At 36.6% G+C, this 22,426-nt stretch overlaps 1 protein-coding gene across 1 annotated transcript in view; it reads right to left on the bottom strand.

The window, feature by feature from the left end:
* The window catches only part of LOC150093744 (dynamin-1-like), a 300,405-nt gene that overhangs the window by 168,386 nt on the left and 109,593 nt on the right, over positions 1 to 22,426 (bottom strand). The window contains exon 8 of the mRNA XM_090412966.1: positions 6,694 to 6,891. Within this exon, the coding sequence (XP_090269092.1) occupies positions 6,694 to 6,891 (198 nt within the window). The remainder of the gene's footprint in view (positions 1 to 6,693; positions 6,892 to 22,426) is intronic.

Below are 22,426 nucleotides of genomic sequence, written 5' to 3'. Positions count from 1 at the left end.
ATATCTAACAGAAGTATCCACAACAAACAAAGAGGCGACCATCTAACAAATGCCAAACCTTCAGCAACACAAACACTGCAGACAAACTAAACAAAGTGGTGGTATAATAACATTTAGCAAACATAAATTAGAAGTAATAGAAATAAGCTATAAATTAGAATTTGCAGAAAACATATACATTGAAGTTAATAATATCAAACAAGAGAGCTCCTTGACATTAAACACAATATACAGACCACCCAATTTAAGCACCATAAAATTTCTAGATGAATTAAATAGATTGCTTTCTGCCATGGAAGAAGACACCTCAGAATACCTGATAATGATAGGTGACATGAATATAAACATTAGGAATATAACAACACAGCACAATACCTAGACCTCTTATCAGCATATAACATCCATCCATACAGTCATATACACGAGAAGAGATAGTCGAAAATACAATCACCACATCTTGTATTGACCACATAAATATACGGACCCCTCCAAACAGCTATACAGCAGCCATCATAATATCCAAAATGGCAGACCATTATGTTACTGCATTAGAGTTACTGAACGAGAACTCTTAAAACTCATTGAGACTACATAACAGTATAATAGCATCCTAAACGAAACTATAGTAAATGACGAAATCAGAAAAATAGACTCGATGCAGATAGTATCTTTAGACTCTGTTGATGCTATATATAATAATCTTAAACTTATATTTAATAAAATATATAACAAAGCATTAACAAAAATAAAAATACACTACCAAACTAGACAGAATCCATGGATAACAGACAACATATTAATATACATACAAAGAAAAGATTCCCTATGGAGACAACTTATGAATTCACCTAAACAATACTGCTTTACAATCTGATTACAAAAGAAAATGGAATCTCTTAACAACACACATTAGAACTGCAAAAAGAAACTATTATAGAAACAAATTAACAGCTCAGAATGACATAAAGGAAACCTGGCACCTGATCAATGAAATGCTGGACAATACACACAAAACCACTGCTCAGAAACAAAACACAACTTTGCTTGCAAGCCCAAATCCTTCAAACAGCTGGCAAACAATTTTAATCAGCACTTTGCGAACTCTGTCCAAAAACTACACGAAACATTCTCTCCTCACACAAAGAAACATTCTCCACTAGGACAACGAACAACACAGTCAATGTGGTTCCCCACAGTAACAAAAGAACTGTCACTTGCAATTCAACAAATTAACCCTAACAAAGGACCAGAAATAGACCGAATCATACCAAAAAACGTCAAAAAAGCACTCGATTAACCTATGTCCAGTTATACTAAAACTGTTGAATAAAATATTCAAAACAAGATGCATACCTGAAACACTAAAGACTGCATTAATCACTCCCATACATAAACATGAAAAAAAACCCATTATAAGTGATTACAGACCCATTGCCACATTGTCTGTAATCAACCAACTCATGTAGTGCATTGTGTATTGCAAATCATCCCCAAAACAAAATATGGCTTTCAAAAAAATAAAGGAACAGCAACAGTCCTGGAAGATTTCACAGATCTAATAAAAAATGTTTGACACACTAACACATAAAATCTTGTTGAACAAACTAACACATATTGGAATTGAAAGTCATCTACTCCAGTGGTTCAAAGCATACATGAAAAACAGAAAGCACATCACATGTATAGGATCAGCGCACAGCAAAGAGGTACCGGTAACCAGTGGAGTACCACAAGGAGCTGTTCTATCTCCCATTCTGTTTAACATATCCACACATGATATTAGCATCTTCCCATAAAAAGTAAAATCTTCCAATATGCAGATAACATGGCCACAGTATCCATTCACAACAACACAAATATTGCTTACACAAATATGCAACACGACATCAATAAAACTACTAACTAGCTAACTGAAAACGGCATATATATATATATAAACCTTGAAAAAACAAAGCTAATGATACTCAAAACCCACAAAACCCTACTCACAGAAACTAAATATCTCACTATCCAACATCTATCCTCCTGTACACAAACTGCTGATCCTAAAACCACAACCATCACACGGGTGAAAAACAACATGTTATCTCGGACTTCACTTCGATGCCGATCAAAGTTGGAATAGACATACAAATTATCTACACAACAAACTCAGGATGATAGCAAGCAAACTATATCGATTAAAAGATATTGCTCCAACACACATGAAAATACTAATCTATAAAGCATTATGTGAAAACATTTTAAGATATGCAATTACATCATACACATTCTGCACCGACTACAACCTTAACAGATTACAATCATTGCAAAATAAAATGGTAAAACTGATATTCTGGGAACAAAGGGAACAGCCCACACTTATACTGTCAGCAAAGACAGAACACAAAATATTTAAGGTGAAACAATTATGCCACTACATAGCCATGCTAAAACATTACTTCAGTCCAACCTACGGAGTAACCAGAACAACATATCAGATAACAAGACCACAGTCAATAAACTATGCAACATATAAGTATAATAATCATGATGGAAAAGCCACCCAAAACTTCTCATACCTGATGATAAACAAACTGCCATTCGGTGACAGAAACCTGGGGACCTACAGAGAGCTGAAACAGGTACTATATAAATATTATAGTGAGACTGAAAATTAGAGGGAAATTACTCTCGCTCTCACACACAAAACAGTGATGGTCTGTGGGCAGGTGCACTCACCTCTACACATTAACTGTGGAAGAAAGCATTTTTATATCTTCATATATAAGTTTCCAAGAACATACATAATATGAACACGTTTATTTACACCTGGCTTGCGACAGTTATTGAAACAAAACCACGAAACCACCGCCATTTATTATCTTCCTCAGATAAGCTCTGTAGAAGCTTCGAGGAAGAAAGCAGAAATGCCACCCAAACAAACAAAGTTATTATTATTGATTAAAAAAAAAGAGCAATTTAAAAAGTGAAATTAATCCATTCAGCATTCTCTAACGATAACGAAAAATAAACTGTAAATATAATTAGTGAATTAAAATGAAATGCAGATTGAAATATAAATGTAAATGACAAAATGCCTTAAAGAATTATGTGTATGTTTATATAAAATTATTCCACATTCAATATCGTTAATATGAAAAATATCTCTCTTAACACATTAAATGAATCATTGTAAAAAAATGGGAAAAAATTGTAAAATACATTACTAGTATTATTAGTTATACACATTTAAATAAGATTATATGTATGTATGTAATTTATCTGAGACATGATTAAGTGTTAAAAAAGTAAAAAATATTATACGTAATGCATATACATATGTAATATAAATGTATATGGATATATACAGCATGTACTTATATGCAAAAAAAATAAATTAATAGTACTTGTAAACACCTGTATGCAGGTGTTTACAAGTGTAAATTCAGGTGCAATTATATATTGTAAATATTATGTGTGAATAATAATAAAGTTCAATTGAATAATTGAAAAAAATTATTATTATAATTGTAACATTTTATAATAACAGTATCATATTATATAACATGATGCTGTCCTCCACACAGTATCATATTCTTATGCCTTTTGTGCTACTACTCTGAAATACTGATTAGCCTATAATTTGTTACTATAGGCTTGTAGTCTCCTTTATGCAAGGGAACTATTTTTATCTCTTTAATTCTCCTGGGACTTTATAAGAGCTGAGACTTAAGTTTGGTCACAGACAGTGCCAATTCATTTGCACATTCTTGTAATATTCAAGCTGACATCCCACCTAATCTCATACCTTAACTACATTGAAATTCTTCACTTTCATAAAGTAATTCCAATTCACTAACCTTTATTCTTATATCAGTTCCTGTCAGAGTTGTTAAAACAATATCTTTACTTTCAAATAATAGTTGGAGTAGTGTTCTCAAGATGTGTAGTGTTAGAAAAGAGTTCCAAAAAAAGATAAGTGCTATTATGAGAAATATTGGCAATATTTCATGAATTTTAGTGTTGTACTATTTATTTTTGGTAAATAAATGGATTGGCATGATTTCTCTGTAATTTAGAAGTTGAAATTGCCTTCTTTAAATATAACTCAAAGGTGGTACTCATGAGGTCAACCAGTGCAACTAGACGAGCACCATGAAAATCAGACATTAATGGCATAGACTTTTCAAAAATGATTTGATGTTGTGAGTGTAATATGTATGCATTGTAGAGTGTAAGAGATGTGTTTGTGGAGAAAGAGAGAATGAATGGCAGATGAGAAAAATTATAAATTTGTAGGAAGTGCAATATATTATTAGACCAGGAAACAATGAATGCAAAACTGACTGAAACGATAAAAGATGGCATAAATGAAAGAAACAGAAATGAAATGAAATGAAATATAGTGAAACTGAGGGAATGACAGAATGCAAGAATGCAGCAATGAAAGTTAGTGATAAGGGAGCGAAAGAAAGTATGAATGAGGAAATGGAAGTAGGTGAGGCAAACCAGAAGTAGCAAGACTGCGACAGTGACAGAGAGTGAAATTGTTAAAATGCAAGATTTGATGAACAATGAAAAATTAAATGAGGAATATGCAGAGTGATATTAAATGTTTAGTGGAAACCAATAAAAGTGTGCAAAAGAATAGAATGAAAGAAAAAAGGGTAAAAGAGGTGACAAGTGATTCTAGGATAGCAGTATATGGAGATTCCACAGAGGATTAGTTAATGAGAGAGTCCATAAGGTCTGATATTCAGGAGAGAGAATGAGTAGAATAACTCAGATGTTGGACATGAGGAAGAAACAGACAAGAGAGTTGGTGGTGATTCTGGGGACAAATGATCTAAGTGGACATAAGGATCATGTGAGAGTGAATATCAGGAGGTTATTGAGAAGAGTGAAAGATAACAGTGTAGTGGGAAAGGTTGTGAATGTGTTGCCAAAGTGTGACAATGATGAGTTGAGACAGAGAACCAAAATCATGAATGGTATGCTAGCATAGCAGTGTAAGGAGAAGGGAGTATAGTTTAAGGATGTATGGCATGTGTTTGAGTGAACAATGGAACTATACTTGGCTGAGTGGTTAGCGTACCCGCTTTCTAGCCAAAAGGCTGTGGGATAGAATCCCACCATGGGCATGGATGTTTGTGATTGTCTGTGGAAATGCTAGTGCTGGTGGCAGGCAATAGATGGCATTGGAGAGTTGTAGAGTAGGTGCCCTCCCTCGATGAGTCTTTGAACTCCCTGGAAGTGCTATGTAATAATAATAGCGGTGTGATGGGTTGCATTTGAATGGCTTTGGAGTGAGTGCACTGGAGAAAGTGTTCTTGGATGGATGTACAGTGTGTGTGCTGCATGCAAGACATCAGAAGCAAGTGGTAAAGTGAAAATCAGGAAAGTGGTATGGAAGAGACAGAAGTGCTGTCAGTGGAAACTGTAGTAGTGTGAGAGATGAAGAGAGAAGAGGAATGCAAGGGTATTTGAATGTGGATACGTTCAATTAGTCTAAGGCACGGTTGGATGAGCATTGTGTGCAATAGTGTGTACCTCCCACAATGAATCTCTGACCCCATTGAGTGGTTAGCGTACTATATGCCAGATAGTAATAATAACAATAGTAGACCTTTTCAAAGTGGTCACTCGGTAACTCAACTATTTTGTCTGTTTCAATCACCTCACTATTATCAGCACTTGTTAATGCTATCCTTCCATAGTGTTCTTCCTTTTACTTGCTGCATAGTGAAAGAACACTTTAGGATTTTCTATGGCCTGCTCAGCTAATTTGATTTTGCCTTCTTACCATGCAGGTCACTTTTACTACAGGTGCCTTTTTACTGCTTGTGAGCTTGCTGATCACCTCCCTCCTTATATCTCTCCTACAACATTTTGTTTTTTGCAGCTCTTGCTTAATGATAATACTCATCTAATTTCTATATCAATATAATTTATACCCAGGAGGATAAATTATATTGGTATATAATTTATCTGAAGAAAGCAGTCTGACACTGCTTTCTTCAGATATCCCTTGACCATCTTCCAGGCACTGTCAATATTCTTCCCTGGCATATTCTTATACCATAGTATTGCTTAAAGCTTCCCCCCTAAGCTTGTCACTTTCCCTGTAGTTCCACATATACAACTTCTACAAACCAAAAATTCCAGATTGAGCAGTCTCCGAAGTTAACACCACATGATTACCCTCCTCGGTCAGAAGCAATGTGACTGCATTGGTTATTCCAGCTTCTGATGCTACATGCAGATTTAGTATTCTCAAATTTAGTATTCTCCTTCACATGCTGGAGCAAGTAATTATCTTTCAGTAGGTGAATAAATTCAATTATCTTCAGGACTTGCCCTCCATAACAATTACTTGACCTGCTAATTTACTAATGAATGTCTTCCACATCATTCTTGCATTCCACACCTATAACAACAATCAACTGTATAGGCCTCTAATCATCAGACTTCCCCAAATGAAATGCTATCTACATCCACCATTTCCTGATTTATATATATATAGATATTAAATATGCATATAGGACTATAGTTACAAGGTAACAATGCATCTCGTCAAGAAAATAGTGCAATATATCATTCCACCAATGAATGCATCCTATATTAACAATTAAAAAGAAGGAAAATAACACTGTAGCAGTTAATTTGAAACCACAAACTTAAAAATAAATCAAAAACAAGATTTGGAATTACCTGATCATAAACTTCTGTTTACCCAGAGATTCTTTGAATCCCAGTTTGTCATTTATGGCATCTAATTCACTTGTCACTGACAAATATCTATCATGCAGCTCACGTTGCACGTAAGGTAATTTTTCTCTGATGTGCTGTTTTAATTGTGTACTAAGAACATGCCAAAGATATGGAGTTCCCATGTAATTAGCTAAGTGCCTACATCATTATTAAAGATAAATGACAGGTATATTAGTAATGAATATACAAAGTGTTTTTTAGTCTATATTTAAATAAAAGTTACATTTAAAAAAAAAATACATATATCATTTTCAGTTCATCTTAACATGTTATGATCAGTGACTTGTAACTTTTATGAAATTATTATTATTATTATTATTATTTGACACCTCCAGGGAGTCCAAAGACTACAGTTCTGTCTCCACCACTCAATCTATCAACTGACTGCAACTACACCAATGCCATCTACTGCTAACCACTGCAACTAATTTTTCCACAGACAATCACAAACATTCATGCCCACGGCAGGATTCAAACCCGCAGCCTTTTGGCTAGAGAGCAGATAAGCTAACCACTCGGACAGCCAGGCTGGCAATCAAGTAACTTGCCTTCATAAAATGTTATGTCATGATAGGGTCATTAATATTACCAAGACATTCTATTACATCTGGTAAAGCAAGAAAAGGATGGGGAGGAGCACTGTAAAAGCCACAATTTGTAGAGAAGTTAGGTTAAATTTTGCTGTATGGCACAGTAAAGGAATCCATTACTGTAAGAGAAACAAATTAATTATGCCTGGAAAAAAGGCAAACCTCCACAAGTCCTAATTCATTTTACATACATATGTGGCCTAAGAGTTCAAACCTTAATGATGTTCGTTTCCATCTTGAATCTGCAAAACCACAATTTCCTAATAAAAAAACAACAACAAAAAAACTTGAATTTCCATTTCTTTAAAGCACTACTCATCTCAGTTTTCTGTTAACACAGTTCTTGACTCTTTTCAACTCAAAGATGGCATCTGCATATATATTTGCTTTGATACACCATGGAAGAGAATTTCCAATTTAGAATACCTTATTTTTGATTTCCATTGGCAAAATCTCTCTTTCTCTGCATCATTTTGTAAAATTCATTTACTGCTCTTTAATGCTTTTCTAATGCCATCAACCATTGTGAACATTTTGATTTCTTTTTTTTTTCAAATGATTTTCTCTTCATAATTGATTTAATGGAATAAATACATGAATATAGCACAGAAAATTAACTAAACACAAGTTTAACTGTTCTTATATTTGTCTCTATCACAGATACATCATCTTGGATACAATATTAAAATTGTTGAAACACATACAAAATGATTTAGCTTATGTTTTCATATTTATGAATTTAGGGACACAAAACACATGTGTTGAAATGATTATTTTAGTAATTATTAATAAAATAAAACTAGACGTTTCGGCCCCTGTATTGAGGTCATCATTATGTTTAATTTATTTTCTGTGCTGTAATTCATTAAAAAAATACATATATTGAACTCAACACGTAAGCTTAAATATTCATCTGATGATTTTCTCTACTCTCTCCAAGTGTTTTACATCTCTTCCTCACAAGTGATTCTTATAAGCATACTAAGAATATTGCTTTTCCTCTGCAATTCAGAAAACAATGTAGTTTGGATTTCTTCTCCAGGGAACAATACTTATATATTCACTTTAATCTATGTAGGTTCTGACTTAAGCATGACAAGTGGGATGATCTTCATGACTTCTTTCATTCATTTTCTGTCATCTGAAAACAATGTAATAAAAATATTAATAAAACAATTCTCATTGGTTTGAAAACATTCATTTCATCATTTCATTTTAAATTGCCTATTTTTCATCTAGAATTCTTCAAGATTGTATATATAAAAAAAAAAAAAAAGAATCAGACAAACTGAAACTGGGGATTTCCTCAAAATCTCCATCTTTTTTTTTTTTTTTTTTTTTTCTGTTAATACTAAAGCCTAAAATATTAACACACCCAACAACTATCTTGAAAGAGCTAAACGTAAGAAACTGCATTATATCTAAATGATAGACATACTTTCCTGATATCATGTCAAGGCAACAAGTTTTATTCAATCCTGCTCAACCTCTTTTGCTAAGAGGTAGAGGAGGATAATTACATTGCAGATAAAAAGTGTGCAGAAAATCAAGCTTCAGGGATACACAGTCAGAGGGATCAGAGTGGTTATCAGAATTTGGGGAATGATTGAAACAGCAAACAAATTTGACAAAAAAGTTGCAAGAGAAAAGCTCTGAATAAGAGCAGTTCATCAAAATGTATTCTCTGTTTCTCCAAAATGCAAACATAGAATTAGATCTGATGACTGCACATGTACTGTCCTATTTAATTAAACAGGCATGTAAAATGTAATTTGGATAGGTGATATAGACAGTTCTTCTACTGCCAAGTAACATTCTATAGGGAATTCTACAGTTATGGATTAGATGCTTTTGATTTTTTTTTTTTTTTTTTTTGGAGGAGATTTTTTCTGATAATGTTATGATATTAATTTGATATGAATTGTAACTGCATTTTATGACAATGCTGTATGACAATGATGAGTTTTGACAGAGAGCCAAAATCATGAATGGTATGTTGAAAGTTTATTTTTCACTTGGTTAGAGTATAATAAATTTAGTTTAATCCTTTATCCAAGTGTGAGCAAACAAAGTTTGCACCTGAAAGTATCTTCAGGACTGGGGTAAGGTGGTACAACACCAGGGCAACTCGTTGCAAAGGTGGAGCAAGCTACCAACACTCCTGTCTCAGTATCTCCTATAATGCAAAATGCATCTCCTTGCGGATACGTCTAATGTTATGCATTAAGGGAAGGGCCACTACCCAGACTAGTTTCGATCTTTATTGAGGTCTCTTCAGTGGGAGCCAGGCCCAAGTTGAGATACCAGGCAGAAGCTTTAGCAGGTCATCTCTACCTATGGTGTTGTACCACCTTACCCCAGTCCTGAAGATACTTTCAGGTGCAAACTTTGTTTGCTCACACTTGGATAAAGGATTAAACTAAATTTATTATACTCTAACCAAGTGAAAAATAAACTTTCAACATCCTTCTCTAAATCCAGAGTAATTTATTAAAAAAGGGTGGCACACCATTTGGCAACTCCTATAGGTAGAGATGACCTGCTAAAGCTTCTGCCTGGTATCTCAACTTGGGCCTGGCTCCCACTGAAGAAACCTCAATAAAGGTCGAAACTAGTCTGGGTAGTGGCCCTTCCCTTAATGCATAACATTAGACATATTCGCAAGGAGATGCGTTTTGCATTATAGGAGATACTGAGACAGGAGTGTTGGTAGCTTGCTCCACTTTTGCAACAAGTTGCCTGGTGTTGTACCACCTTACCCCAGTCCTGAAGATACTTTCAGGTGCAAACTTTGTTTGCTCACACTTGGATAAAGGATTAAACTAAATTTATTATACATGAATGGTATGCTAGCAGAGTTGTGTGAGGAAAATGGAGTACAGTTTGTGTGTGGATGTATCACATGTGTTTGAGAGAAGAATGAAATTATACAGGTGCGATGAGTTGCATTTGAATGGCTTTGGAGTAGACACTAGAGAAAGTGTTGCTGGATGGAAGTACAGTGTGTGATGCGTGCAAGAGATCAGAAGCAAGAGATGAAGTGAAAAATCAGCAGAGCAGTATTGAAGAGACAGAAGTGCTTGGCAGTGAAAACAGTAGTAGTGTGAGAAAGAAAAGACACAATGGAATTGCAAGAGAAACAGGAAAACGGGAGAACCCAGGTGGACAGAGAGATATGGCATAAACAGTGTGTGGATAGTGAAAGTAGCAGTGAATGTGTGTATGAAGTATTATTATTATTATTATTCAAGCCTCCATAGAGTCAAAAGACTCATTCGTGGGAGGTCCTTCCTAAGAAACACAAAGTCTATCATACCACTCCTTAAACTCATTGACTGTTCTCGCTCTCACCACTCTATCAGGCAATGCATTCCATGGTTCAACTACCCTCCATGCAAAGAAACCACTCCTAACCCTCTTGTTCACAGCTTCCTTTCATAACTTCCAGTTCCAGGGATGGCCCCTTGTCATCACTCCTTCCCGCTGTTCAACCAAGCGAAAGAACTCCAAAGTGTCAACTCTGTAACCACCTCTCAACGGTTTAAAAGTCTCAATCATATCACCTCTCCTTCTATCCACGAAACTCTGTAGTTCACACTCCCTCAGCTGATCCTCATAACTAACATTGTACAGTCCTGAAACCATCTTTGTTATCCTCCTTTGTACCCTTTCCACAGTTAATTTATCCCCTTCAAATCCTGGGGACCAGATCTGAGAACAATAGTCTAAGTGTGGTCTGATCGGAGTCTTATACAACAGAATGATAATCCTTTTATCTCTGCAGGTCAGTGTCCTTCTCATTATTGCAGCAGTCCTTTGTGTTACCTTGACCACCTTTGCAATATGACCCCTAATCAGGTTTCTATCAATCATCAACCCCAGATCTCTAGTCCCCCCTACTTCCTCCAGTTTAATTCCTCCCATAGAATATGCAGTGTCCCATCGATGTGTCCCAAACCTCAAGACCTTACATTTTGAGTCATTAAACTGAAACCCCATTCATTTGCCCATCTATCTAGCTTATTCATATACTCTTGCAGGGCTGCCACATCTGCACTATTACTAATAACCCTTCCCAGCTTCAACAACATTCACAAACAACTGAACATCCCCTGCAATCCACTGACAATGTCATTGGTATAAAGGTTCCAGTACTGAGCCCTGTGGGACCCCCCACTTGAAACTCTCTGCTTCCTTGAAACTGCCCCACCATACACAATTCTCCGATACCTATCAGACAGCCAATCCTGAATCCAGTTGACCAATCTGACATCCAGACCCATGTGCTGCAACTTGAATATCAGCTTATCATGTGGCACCCTGTCAAATGCCTTTGCTAAGTCTAGGAAAATAGTATATGCCTTTCCCTCATCTAATGCTCTTGTAACTTTATTATAAAAGGCTAGCATATTGCTAAAACAAGAGTGCCCCTTAACAAATCCATGTTGACTCGCACAGATAACATTAACCTCATCTGCCCAATGCTGTATACGGTCCCTCACTACTTTCTCCAAGATCTTACCAACTACTGATGACACACAAACTGGCCTATAATTAGACATTTCCAGTCTGTTACCACCCTTATGCAATGGCACTATCTTACCTTCCTTCCATTCCCTGGGCACCTTTCCCACAGCCAGACTTTCATTGAAAAGTTATTGCAATTGGGTGGGGAAGTTGAGACTGAGCAAATATACGTGGTAAGTAGTGATAAAGGTGATTGGGTTGTGGAGAAATCACAACCAACAAGTGACTTGAATACGACTGATTATACACCTAAAAAGGAATTATTGTGTTTACATTTTTTAAAATTATGGAGAAAACTACTGTGTTTGAATAAAAACTTTAGTTTAATATAACTAAAATCTACATTCAACGTTTCAACCTTTATGTCAAGGTCATCTTCTGGAGCATACAATTATACACAGAAAAACAAGCTACACTACATTCAAACTGGTTTGTTAAAGATACTGACCAATCACTACAACCATTGTTGGCCTGACCTCTAGTAAGGGGGAAAAAAAAAATTATACATCAAAGCTAGAGTCCTATTATTAGTGTTATCTATAATAAATTTAGTTTAATCCTTTATCCCAGTGAGAGCAAACAAAGTTTGTGCCTGAAAATATCATCAGGACTGAATATAGTGTTGTACTATCTTACCTGGGTAAGTAGTACAAAACTTTCAACATTAGTGTTATCTGTTGGTTGTAGAAATATATTGGGCACAACAACAAGTATCTATCTATATACGTATATTAACATCATGATTATACTTGTACATTCCAGCCGGTTGGTATAGAATGGTTTCTAATACTAGCTGAAGATTGGCTAGAGTCCTGACTTATGTTGGATCATATATATTAGGTAGGCTGAATGTGTGCCATCCAGATCCTTGGAATTTTCATGCCATCTTTATTGTTGATATTTGGGTGGTTTATCAGGATTTTGCAGGCTTCCTTAAATTTCCTTTCATACCAGGTTTTTGTGTGGTGTAAAGAGCAGGTGCTTTTCCAGTTGATTTGGTGTAAGGTATTGAGCGCGTGGTCTGAGAGGCTTGCATCACCATAATGGTTATATTTAAATGTGTCTAATGTGTTCTTTCTTGCGTATAGGAATTGTCTGTCCTGTTTCACTAATGTATGGTAAGTTACAGGTGCAGTGGATGCAATAGACTCCAGGATGTGCTAATGCGAGGAGAGGATCCTTAGAGGAGTTGAATATGGTTTTAAGTTTAGTGGGTGGTTTAAAGGTGGCACTGAGGTTATAATGTCATAGGATTCTGCTGATTTTTTTCTGATAACCCTTTAATGTATGGGATGGCTATCGTTTTACTGTAATCTAGATTCGTTTTTGTTGTTGTTTTATGGAGTATTTTATTAATAGTAATTCTGTTATAGCCATTATTAATGAATGTGTCACTGATGATTTTTAGTTCTTGTTTCAGGGCTTGCTGGTTAGAGCAAATTGTTGTAGCTCTGTTTTTAAGGGTGTTAATGACTCCATATTTTTGTGATGGGTGGTGGTATGAATTAGCATGTATGTATTGGCCAGTGTGTGTGTCGGTTTTCGGTAGACCGTGAAGGATAGACTGCCTGAAGGAAGACAGTGTCTAGGAACGGGAGCGAATTTTGATTTTCAATTTCGATGGTAATTGTATGCATTCGTGTTGTTTGTTCAGGTGGCTAAGGAATGCGTTTAGCGTTTGTCACCCGTGCGGCCAGATCGCGAACACATCATCAACATATCTAAGTCAGACTGTTGGTCTAAGCGTGGTGGAATCAAGAGCCCTTTGCTCAAAGGTTTCCATGTAGAAGTTAGCGATGGGGGGGGGGGATAGTGGTGAGCCCATGGCTGTACCTTCTTTCTGTAGGTAAAATTTGTTTTGCCACATGAAGTAACCGAACTGTAGTACATGGGCAAAAAGGGCCGTAATGTCGGGTGGAAATTTGTTCTGTAGTAGGAGAATTGTGTCATTGATGGGGATATTAGTGAAAAGGGCAGAAACGTTGAAACTGACTAATAGGTCATCTTTGTCGAGTGTTATGTTTTTAATTTTGTTTATAATGTTGTGTGTTTTTTTTTTTTTTTATGTAGGAGGGGGAATGCCCTACTAACTCCTTGAGTGTTGCCGCTAATTTCTTAGCTAAGTGGTAATTGGGACTATCTATTCCTTCCATGATTGGTCAAAGGGGCATATTTTGTTTGTGTATTTTCGGGACCTCATATATTCTGGGGGGGGGGGGGGGAGTAGTTTCTCTGTTTTATCCTTTATCCTTTTTGTTGGGTTATACTTTACCAGCTTATATGTGTTGTAATCGGCTACTAGTTGATTCATTTGAAGTACATATGTACCTGTCAAGGATGACAGTGACATTGCCTTTATCCGATTTCATTATTATGTTTTGTTTGGGTTTTAATGACTTAATTGCTGTTAGTTCTGTTTTTGTGAGATTATTCTGTATGGTTTTCTTAGTGTTCAGGACATTACTAGTTTCTAGTCGTATTTTATCTGTTATATTGTTAGGTAGGGACCTGATGCCTCTCAATGTGGTAGATAAAATCCAATTTGTTTACCTTTTTAGGTGCTATTGCAAAGTTAAGTTCTTTATTCAGTGGCGTAAGTTCGCTGTTGTTCAGGGTGTGGCTTAATAGGTTGATCACATGGTTCTTGCTTGTCGGTGTTAGGTTGCTCCTTGTCTCCTTATTGGATGGATTCCTGTGATTGGCCACCATATTTTGCCGTTGTTTCAAGCTGCGGCATTTGGTCTCGAGTTTTTCTTTATTCTTTTCCAGGGTATATTTGGCCAAATTGTCAGCGATTCTTTCAAGTACTTGTAGAAAGTTTGGATTAATATAGTTCAATAGTTCAGATTGCAATTGTGAAACCAAATTTTGTGTTGTTGCTAGGTTATGGCAGGCTGTTTGAATCTGTGATCCGAATGCATTTTTGAAAATGCATTCGGATCACCGTGTAAGCTTAAAAGAAAGAATTATTGTGTTTGTTTACAAATGCCAGAAATATCAGAAACAAGTGAGATGAAATGGTTTCACTGATTGAGTTTATTTGCCCCAAATCATTGAAATAACTGAAATAGTTCAATGAAGATGCTATTCTAACTGGAACAGAAATGGAAGGATACAGTATTTTTTGTGAGGATAGAAAGGAAAGGACAAGAAAGGAGAGGGGGTGCTGCAGATGATTTCAGGAGAATTATGTTCACATAAGGCAGACATGAAAGAGGGAAATAGTGCAATGAAGTGTAATGTGGAGGTTGACAAGAAGACATATTTAATTGGATGTTGCTATAGGCCAGAAATGTGGAGGAGGATGAAGAAATGTATAAACAACTTGGATTAGTGAACAAAGAAAGGGTAATTATTATGGGTGCTTTTAATCATGGCAGAACAGATTGGAATGAAGAGATAAATATTTTAGAATAATGAAAATCAATTTCTTGAGTTCTTGAGAGATAGCTATCTCAAGCAGCACATAAAGGTGGCCACACAAGGATCGAAAGCTTTAGAGCTGATCATTTCATCAGAGGATGTAATTGTGACTGGGATTTCACATTTTCCTACAGTTGGTGAGTGTGATCATTAAGTGATCACCTGGATTTTGGCTAGTGACTCACTTTTGTGAGGAAAGGATATATGTGGAATTATAAAATTGGTGATTATGAAAAGCTTAGGAGACAGCTTAAAGCTATAGCATGGAATGAGGAGTTGAACATTAAGGAAATAAATTCTGCATGAGAACTGACAAAGAAATACATAACCAGCATCAATATGGGAATGCATTCTGAAGTCCAAAAGGAAAATAAGGTAAGTGGAAAATAGATAAATGAGGAGCTTAAACATGAAATATAAAAGAAGGTACTTTGGAGGCAGTAAAAGATAAATAATGGTAATAATGAGTTACATAAAAAGTATAAAGAACAAGCCAGGAGAGTGACTCAGTAAGGAAAAGAAAAGAACAGAATGAGCAGAAATTGGCAAATCAGGGGAAGAAAAACCTAGAGATTTATTTAGATATGTCGCAAGTAGAAGGAAGAATGATCATGGTAGATGATGTTAATGGATGAAAATGGTGGAATGGTAACTGCTACAGAAGACACTGTTGAGGTACTCAATGATCATTTTATAAGAGTGTTTCATCCTGATCAAAGTGGAATCATGAAGAACTTAAGTTTAGAAGACATAGGACAGGATGGCTTAATTGTTAGTGAGCAGGAGGTTTGAGGAAATTAATAACCTTGATGGCAATAATGGGATAGGATTTGATGACATATTACCATACATCTTAAGGGAATGTTCTATGGAATTGACAGCAGCATTTGCATGCCTATTTAATAAGTCTTACAGCAGCACAGGTTTCAAGACAGTGGGAGAAGGGTAAAATTGTTTCACTGCATAAAGATGGTGATAAGGCTGTAACTTCAAATCATAGGCCAATGTGTATATCTGTAGTTGTGAAAGTACTGGAGAGATTGGTGAGATGTAGGATACAAAAATGGGTTGACAACAGCAGTATTCTCTGTGGTTTTCAGATGGATCTGATAAAGGGAGATCACGTTTCACTAACTTACTTATTTTGTATAACAAGGTGACAAATACCATGGACACGGGAGATGCATATACAGTTATGTACTTGGATTTGCAAAAGCTTTTGACAGACTGCCACACAACCAGCTGTTAAATAAATTGAAATGGATGGGATTAGATAACAGACTTTTGAGCTGGATCAGTGACTGGCTGTCAGCTAGGTATAATGAAGTTGTATATTGGGGTGCAGTATGCCGAGAGGAATTTCGCTAGTGGTGTACCACAGAGTTCAGTTTTGGGACGATTATTGTTCAGTTTATACGCTAATGATATTAGGATGGGTTTAACTAGTGCAGATGTTATGGTCTTACAGGAAGACTTGAATAGATTGCATGAATGGGTAGGTAAGTGGAATTATCATTTCAATGTTGCAAAGTGTAAGGTTCTGAATTTGGTAAGCAATCATGGGAAGCAAAGTAAACACTTTGTTGGGAGACACTTTAAAGAAATTAGAGGAGATGAGAGATCTAGGAGTGATGGTGGACAAGAACCTGAAATTTTGGGTCTACACTGCACAAATTATGAAGACATCACATAGGATAATGACAATAATGCAGACGACCCTGACATGCAGAAATAAAGAGGTTATGATACTATTTTATAAGACCTTGATCAGGCCTGATGAATTGTGCACAGATTTGGTCACCACGTTTTCATGGTGATGAGGATATGTTCGAAAGGGTCCAGAGAAGATTCACAAAAGGATAGTCGGTGGTCTTTGGAATGTGGAGTATAAGGACATTGACAGAATGTAATTTGCAAATCCCTGTGGTATACCACTAGTGAACTTCCTCTTGAGATACTGTACTGCAATATACAACTTCCTTATACCTATCTGACAGTCAGTCACCGATCCAACTCAGAAGCCTGTTATTCAATCCCATCCATTTCAGTTTATTTAACAGCTAGTTGTATGGCAGTCTATCAAAAGCTTTTGCAAAATCCAAGTGGTAGTAGGAGGAGAAAGGGGGGGGATCTGATTAAGACATAAGCTAGTGAGGGGTTGATAAATCTCTTCCATATCAACTTGATATGGAAAAGATTTTTCATAGAACGGAAAAGGGAGATAGAACAAGAAGCCATCGCAAGAAACTGTATTGAGAGGATGTGAGAAGAGAGAGACTTCGACTCCATGGAGGTCAGATGTTAATAATAATAATAATAGTTTTCAATGGTGTCTATCATAATTGGTGAAATCACACAGTGCATTATTGAGCAGGAGTATGAAGAGCGAAATAGTTGGGAATGTATTTCACACTGCATTCCTTGAATATTACTATTGCTATGCTGAGATATCTACCAGTCATGATGTGGTAAAGTAAGTGGTAGAGTAATAATCTGGAAGTTCCCCTGATTCACTGCCATAAAGTTCTATATGGTCTATAGAGTAGTGCCTGGAGTGCAGAGCTCTTTGTAAACTGTATGCAATGGTGCTGATAATTACAGTGTGTTAAGCATAAAGTGTCATTTGTCCTGTATACTGAATAGCTGTATTAGTAGAAATACCTCACCTCCTCCTCCCTGCTTATAAGAAAAGTATAAGCAACTTTGGTTAGTGAAGAAAGGAAGGGTGATTATTATGGTGATTTTAGTTATGGCAGTACAGACTGGAATGAACAGATATTTGGAAATAATGGGTTTCCGGAGTTGATGAGAGATGACTATCTTAGGTAGTATGCAAAAGATGGCGAACAAAGATAAAGAGTTTTGGATCTGATCATTTCATCAGAGGATGTGTTGTGAATGAGGTTTTGTATACTTCTCTCCAGTTTGGTGAGAGATCATGCAGTGATCATATCACACTGGGTTGTGGCTAGCCATAGGAACACTTCTGTGAGGAAAGGATAGATGTGGAATTACAAGGCTGGTGATAATGAAAAGCTTAGAAAATGGTTTGGAGCTATAGCATGGAATGAGGTATTAAGGAAGGAGATAAATGCTGCATGGCAACTGACCAAAAGATATTTAGTAACATCAATGTGTGAATGTATTCGGAAGGTCAAAAGACTAAATAAAGTGTGTGTCAAATGAATGAATAAATAGATTAAGCATGATTAAGAAGGAAAAAAATACTGTGAAGTCAGTGCACAAGATGAATAATGGTAGCAATCAACTGCATGAGTAATATAAAGAACAAGGAAGATGACTCAGTTAGTTAAAACAGCAAAACTATTAGAAAATTAGCAAATCAGGACAAGAAAAATCCTAGAGAGTTTTTTTTAGATATGTGACAATTAGAAGGAAGAATAATCATGGTAAGATGACATTAATGAATGAAAATGGAAGAATGATAACTGCTTCAGAAGAAAGTATTGGGATATTCACAGGATTTCATCCTTATCAGAGCAAAATCTGGAAAACCTCAAGTGTAGAGGACATTGGAGAAGGTGATTTAATTGTTAGTGAGCAGAATTATATGAGAAAATAAATTAGCTTGATATCAATAAGGCTATAGGATTTGATGACATATCACCAAATGTCTTAGGGAATTGGCAGTAGCACTGACATGCCCTTTTAATGAGAGTTTTGCAACAGCACAGATTCCAAGAGAGTGTAAAGAAGGTAAAATTGTTCCACTGCATAAAGGTGCAGCTTCAAATTATAGGCCAAAATGTTTTATATCTGGAGTTGTAGTTAAGGTACTGGAGAGAATGGTGAGAACTAGGATATAGGTTGATAACAGCAGTATTCTCTCTGGTTGGTCATCAGAATGAGTTTCTTCAAGGGAGATCATGTTTTATTAACATACTTATGTACTATAACAAGTTGACAAATGCCTTGGATGCAGGAGTTGCATATACAGTTGTATACTTAGATTTTGCAAAAGCTTTTAATAGACTGTTACATAACAAGTTGTTAATTAAACTGAAAAGGATGGGATTGGATAACAGACACGTGAGATGCTGGATTGGTGATTGGCCAAATAGGTATCAGAAAGTTGTATATGGGGGTACAGTATCCTGAAGGAGGGGTCACTAGTGGTGTTCTGCAATGATCAGTATCAGTCATTGTTGTTCAGTTTGTATATTAATGATATAGGGAGGGGTTTAACTGGTGATATGCAATTGTTTGCAGATGACACAAAATTGCAGAGTGCAATGTAGAGTCAAGGAGATGTTATAACCTTACAGAAGAATTTTTTTTTTTTTTATGTTGAGCCCATACATGATAGGTTGATCAACCAACCTCTCAACAAGTTTCTTTTCCTCCTTCATCCCTGCAACTGCTGTACTGTGGAACAGTCTTCTCCCTGTTGTGTTCCCCAAGGAATACAATATACAGTCATTTAAATCAAATGTGAACAAGTTCCTCCTTCCTCAACCCACTACCTATATAAGGTATGGGTAGTGGGTTTGGGTCAACCTATAGTACTACCCATACCTTGTATGGGTAGTGGGTTGGGAAAGGAGGAACTTGTTTGCATTTGATTTAAATGACTGTATATTGTATTCCTTGGGAAACAAAACAGAGGAAAGACTGTTACACAGTACAGCAGTAGCAGGAATGAAGAAGGAGGAAAAGAAACTTGTTCTATGGGTTTCAAGGTGCACTGTGAAGGGATGTTGAGCAGCTGCATGTGTTCCAATGAGCTTAGTACTAAGTGGGGAATTACTGATGCTATTTCAGATGAACATTTCCGATGGAAATCTTACTTTAGACAGGACTGGGGTGAGCGAGATAAGACAATAGTTGGATGGCAGTGATTTGTCGCCCTTATTGGGAATGGGTTGAATATAAGTCAATTCCCAGGCTGTGGGATAGATACAAGTGGAGAAAGACAGTATAAACTGACAACACAGGATAGGAATCAGTTCTGGTGCTTAAATTTTCAGGACAATTGGAAGAATGCAATCAGAGCCAGGAGACTTTTTTTGTCTCATTTGGACAGTATTTTTCTGATCTCTTTCTGGCAAATATATAGTAGGCATCTGGAATGGTTAGGGATATCTACCATTGTCAATTATGCATGCATTGGAAGCAAAGTGTGAGGACAGGAGATTGGCTTTTTCTGTAGATGATGATGTAATAGAGTCATTTGGGTATGATAGGGGTGGGAATGCTGTTGGGCAGAAGTTACACCCAATTGCTTTGGCAAGAGACCAAGAGACTCAGCTGCCATTTGGACAGGTTAATAGTTTCCTGCTTTTTTGTTCTTTCAAACTCTGTTTTGGAAGCAATGCTTTTTTTCATCTATTTTGGGTTTCAGTATAAGCTGTAAAGGAGAATGGAGCTCTTGATTTGAGTTATGTTTAGTTTTTCATTCCTTGGTGCATATCTTTTGGAAAAACCAGGGTTTAGTTAGGAAATGGCAGATCAGAGTACTGTGGGGAATGCATGTTTCCATGCCAGTGAGGATTACCTTGGCGATAAGCTCAGTGCATATGCTTGGGTTGGAAGGCCAGAAGTAATAGTCCAACCATGGGAATAAGGCATAGAAGTTTTGAAGGCTGTGACACTTGGCACTGTTATAATGCCAAACTACTGTTGTATGAGAGTGACTGTGTAAGCATTGCTGCATGGGGGGGGAATGAGCACTACATTCTGATCAGAATTACCTAGGGGGGGGCCACTACATTCACTACGTATTTGGAACGGTCGTTGGTGAGGAAGAGAACTCGTGTGTTTGGGAGAGTGGTTCAGATTATCAGATATATTCTGATTGGCATCTGAACAAGTTATGTAAGGTCATTAGTGATGGCAAATGATTCAGCATCTCTGCTTGCAAGATCTGTACAGCTGGAGGAGGAAAGCCAGTTGGAGTTGTCGGCATTAAAATCTCCTAGGAGGATAATTTTGCTCTTGGGAAAGCGGGACCGGGGAAAATCAATTTTTCTTCATCATCAAATTCCTGACATGTATACCCTCAAGGGGTGTGCAGGATATGATAGTACTACATGAAAAATTTACATAATTACTAACTTCCTATCTACAATTTTCCTCCAAATCAGTCTATTACTTGTCAAGACTCCAATATTATCATTATCAGATCTTATATTTCTATCATCTAAGGCACATTGTACCATATCAATCCACCTATATCTTGGTCTTCCTCGGGGTCATTTTCCTGCCAACCTAGCAGAGAACGCTTCTTTTGCTAATCTTTCCTCGTCCATTCTGTTTAAGTGACCATACCACCTGAGATTAGCTCTGCTAACGCATTCCTGGATGCTGACAATGTCAAGTTCTTTCCTAATATCCTCGTTTTTAATATGATATTGCCATTGATGCCATCTGTTCATGCCTATAATCTTTCTCAGGACTCTCATATCTGCGGTCTCTAGTCTTTGGTCAAGTGTTTTACTTCTGACCCAGCTCTCAGATCCATAAGTTAAAACTGGTTTGAACATTGTCTTGTAAACAGCTAATTTAGTATTCCGACTAATTTCTCTCTTATTCCATATGAATTTATTCAATTGACTTCCTACCATACTAGCTTTGTTGATTCTGTTGTCTGTTTCCATATTTAATTTACCATCTTCACTAAAAATCGTGCCTAAGTAGCTGAAATCAATTTTTAAGGAGAGGAAATTAAAGAGCTCAGAGTGGTTGGTTGCGTTAGGGGGAGTGACAGAGACAGCAAATGAATTTGACTGAGTTGGGAAGGGATATTTTCAACCAAAGAAGGTCAACACTGGGCAATTCTAGGTTGGGTGCTCTCTGGCAAGGTATGTTAGAGCAGATGTATGCACAGATGCCACCTTTGGTTTGGAAGGTTGAGGTGAGATTTGAGTTTCTGCCAGAAAGAGTAGGTAGGGTATGGTAGACTGAAGATAGTAGTGGACACTATTAAGGTTGGAGTTTAGGGCACAGACATTGGTGAAGTGGATATGTAGGGTTCTGCAAGGTATATGTTTGATTTCAAGGGTCTTGCACATTTCCTATGTAGTACCTGCATACTGGTCTCCATGGTGGCTGCTAGTGGCATCACTTAATTTTTGCACCAGTTTGACTTGAATGTAGCTGATATTCTAACTGTT

This window comes from Typopeltis vanoorti, chromosome 23, assembly GCF_054136105.1.
Source record: "Typopeltis vanoorti isolate ZY-2024b chromosome 23, IOZ_Tvanoo_1.0, whole genome shotgun sequence".
NCBI classification, from domain to species: Eukaryota; Metazoa; Arthropoda; class Arachnida; order Uropygi; family Thelyphonidae; genus Typopeltis; species Typopeltis vanoorti.
The sequence above is the reverse complement of the archived record's forward strand: the minus strand, read 5'-3'. Positions and strand labels throughout refer to the sequence as shown.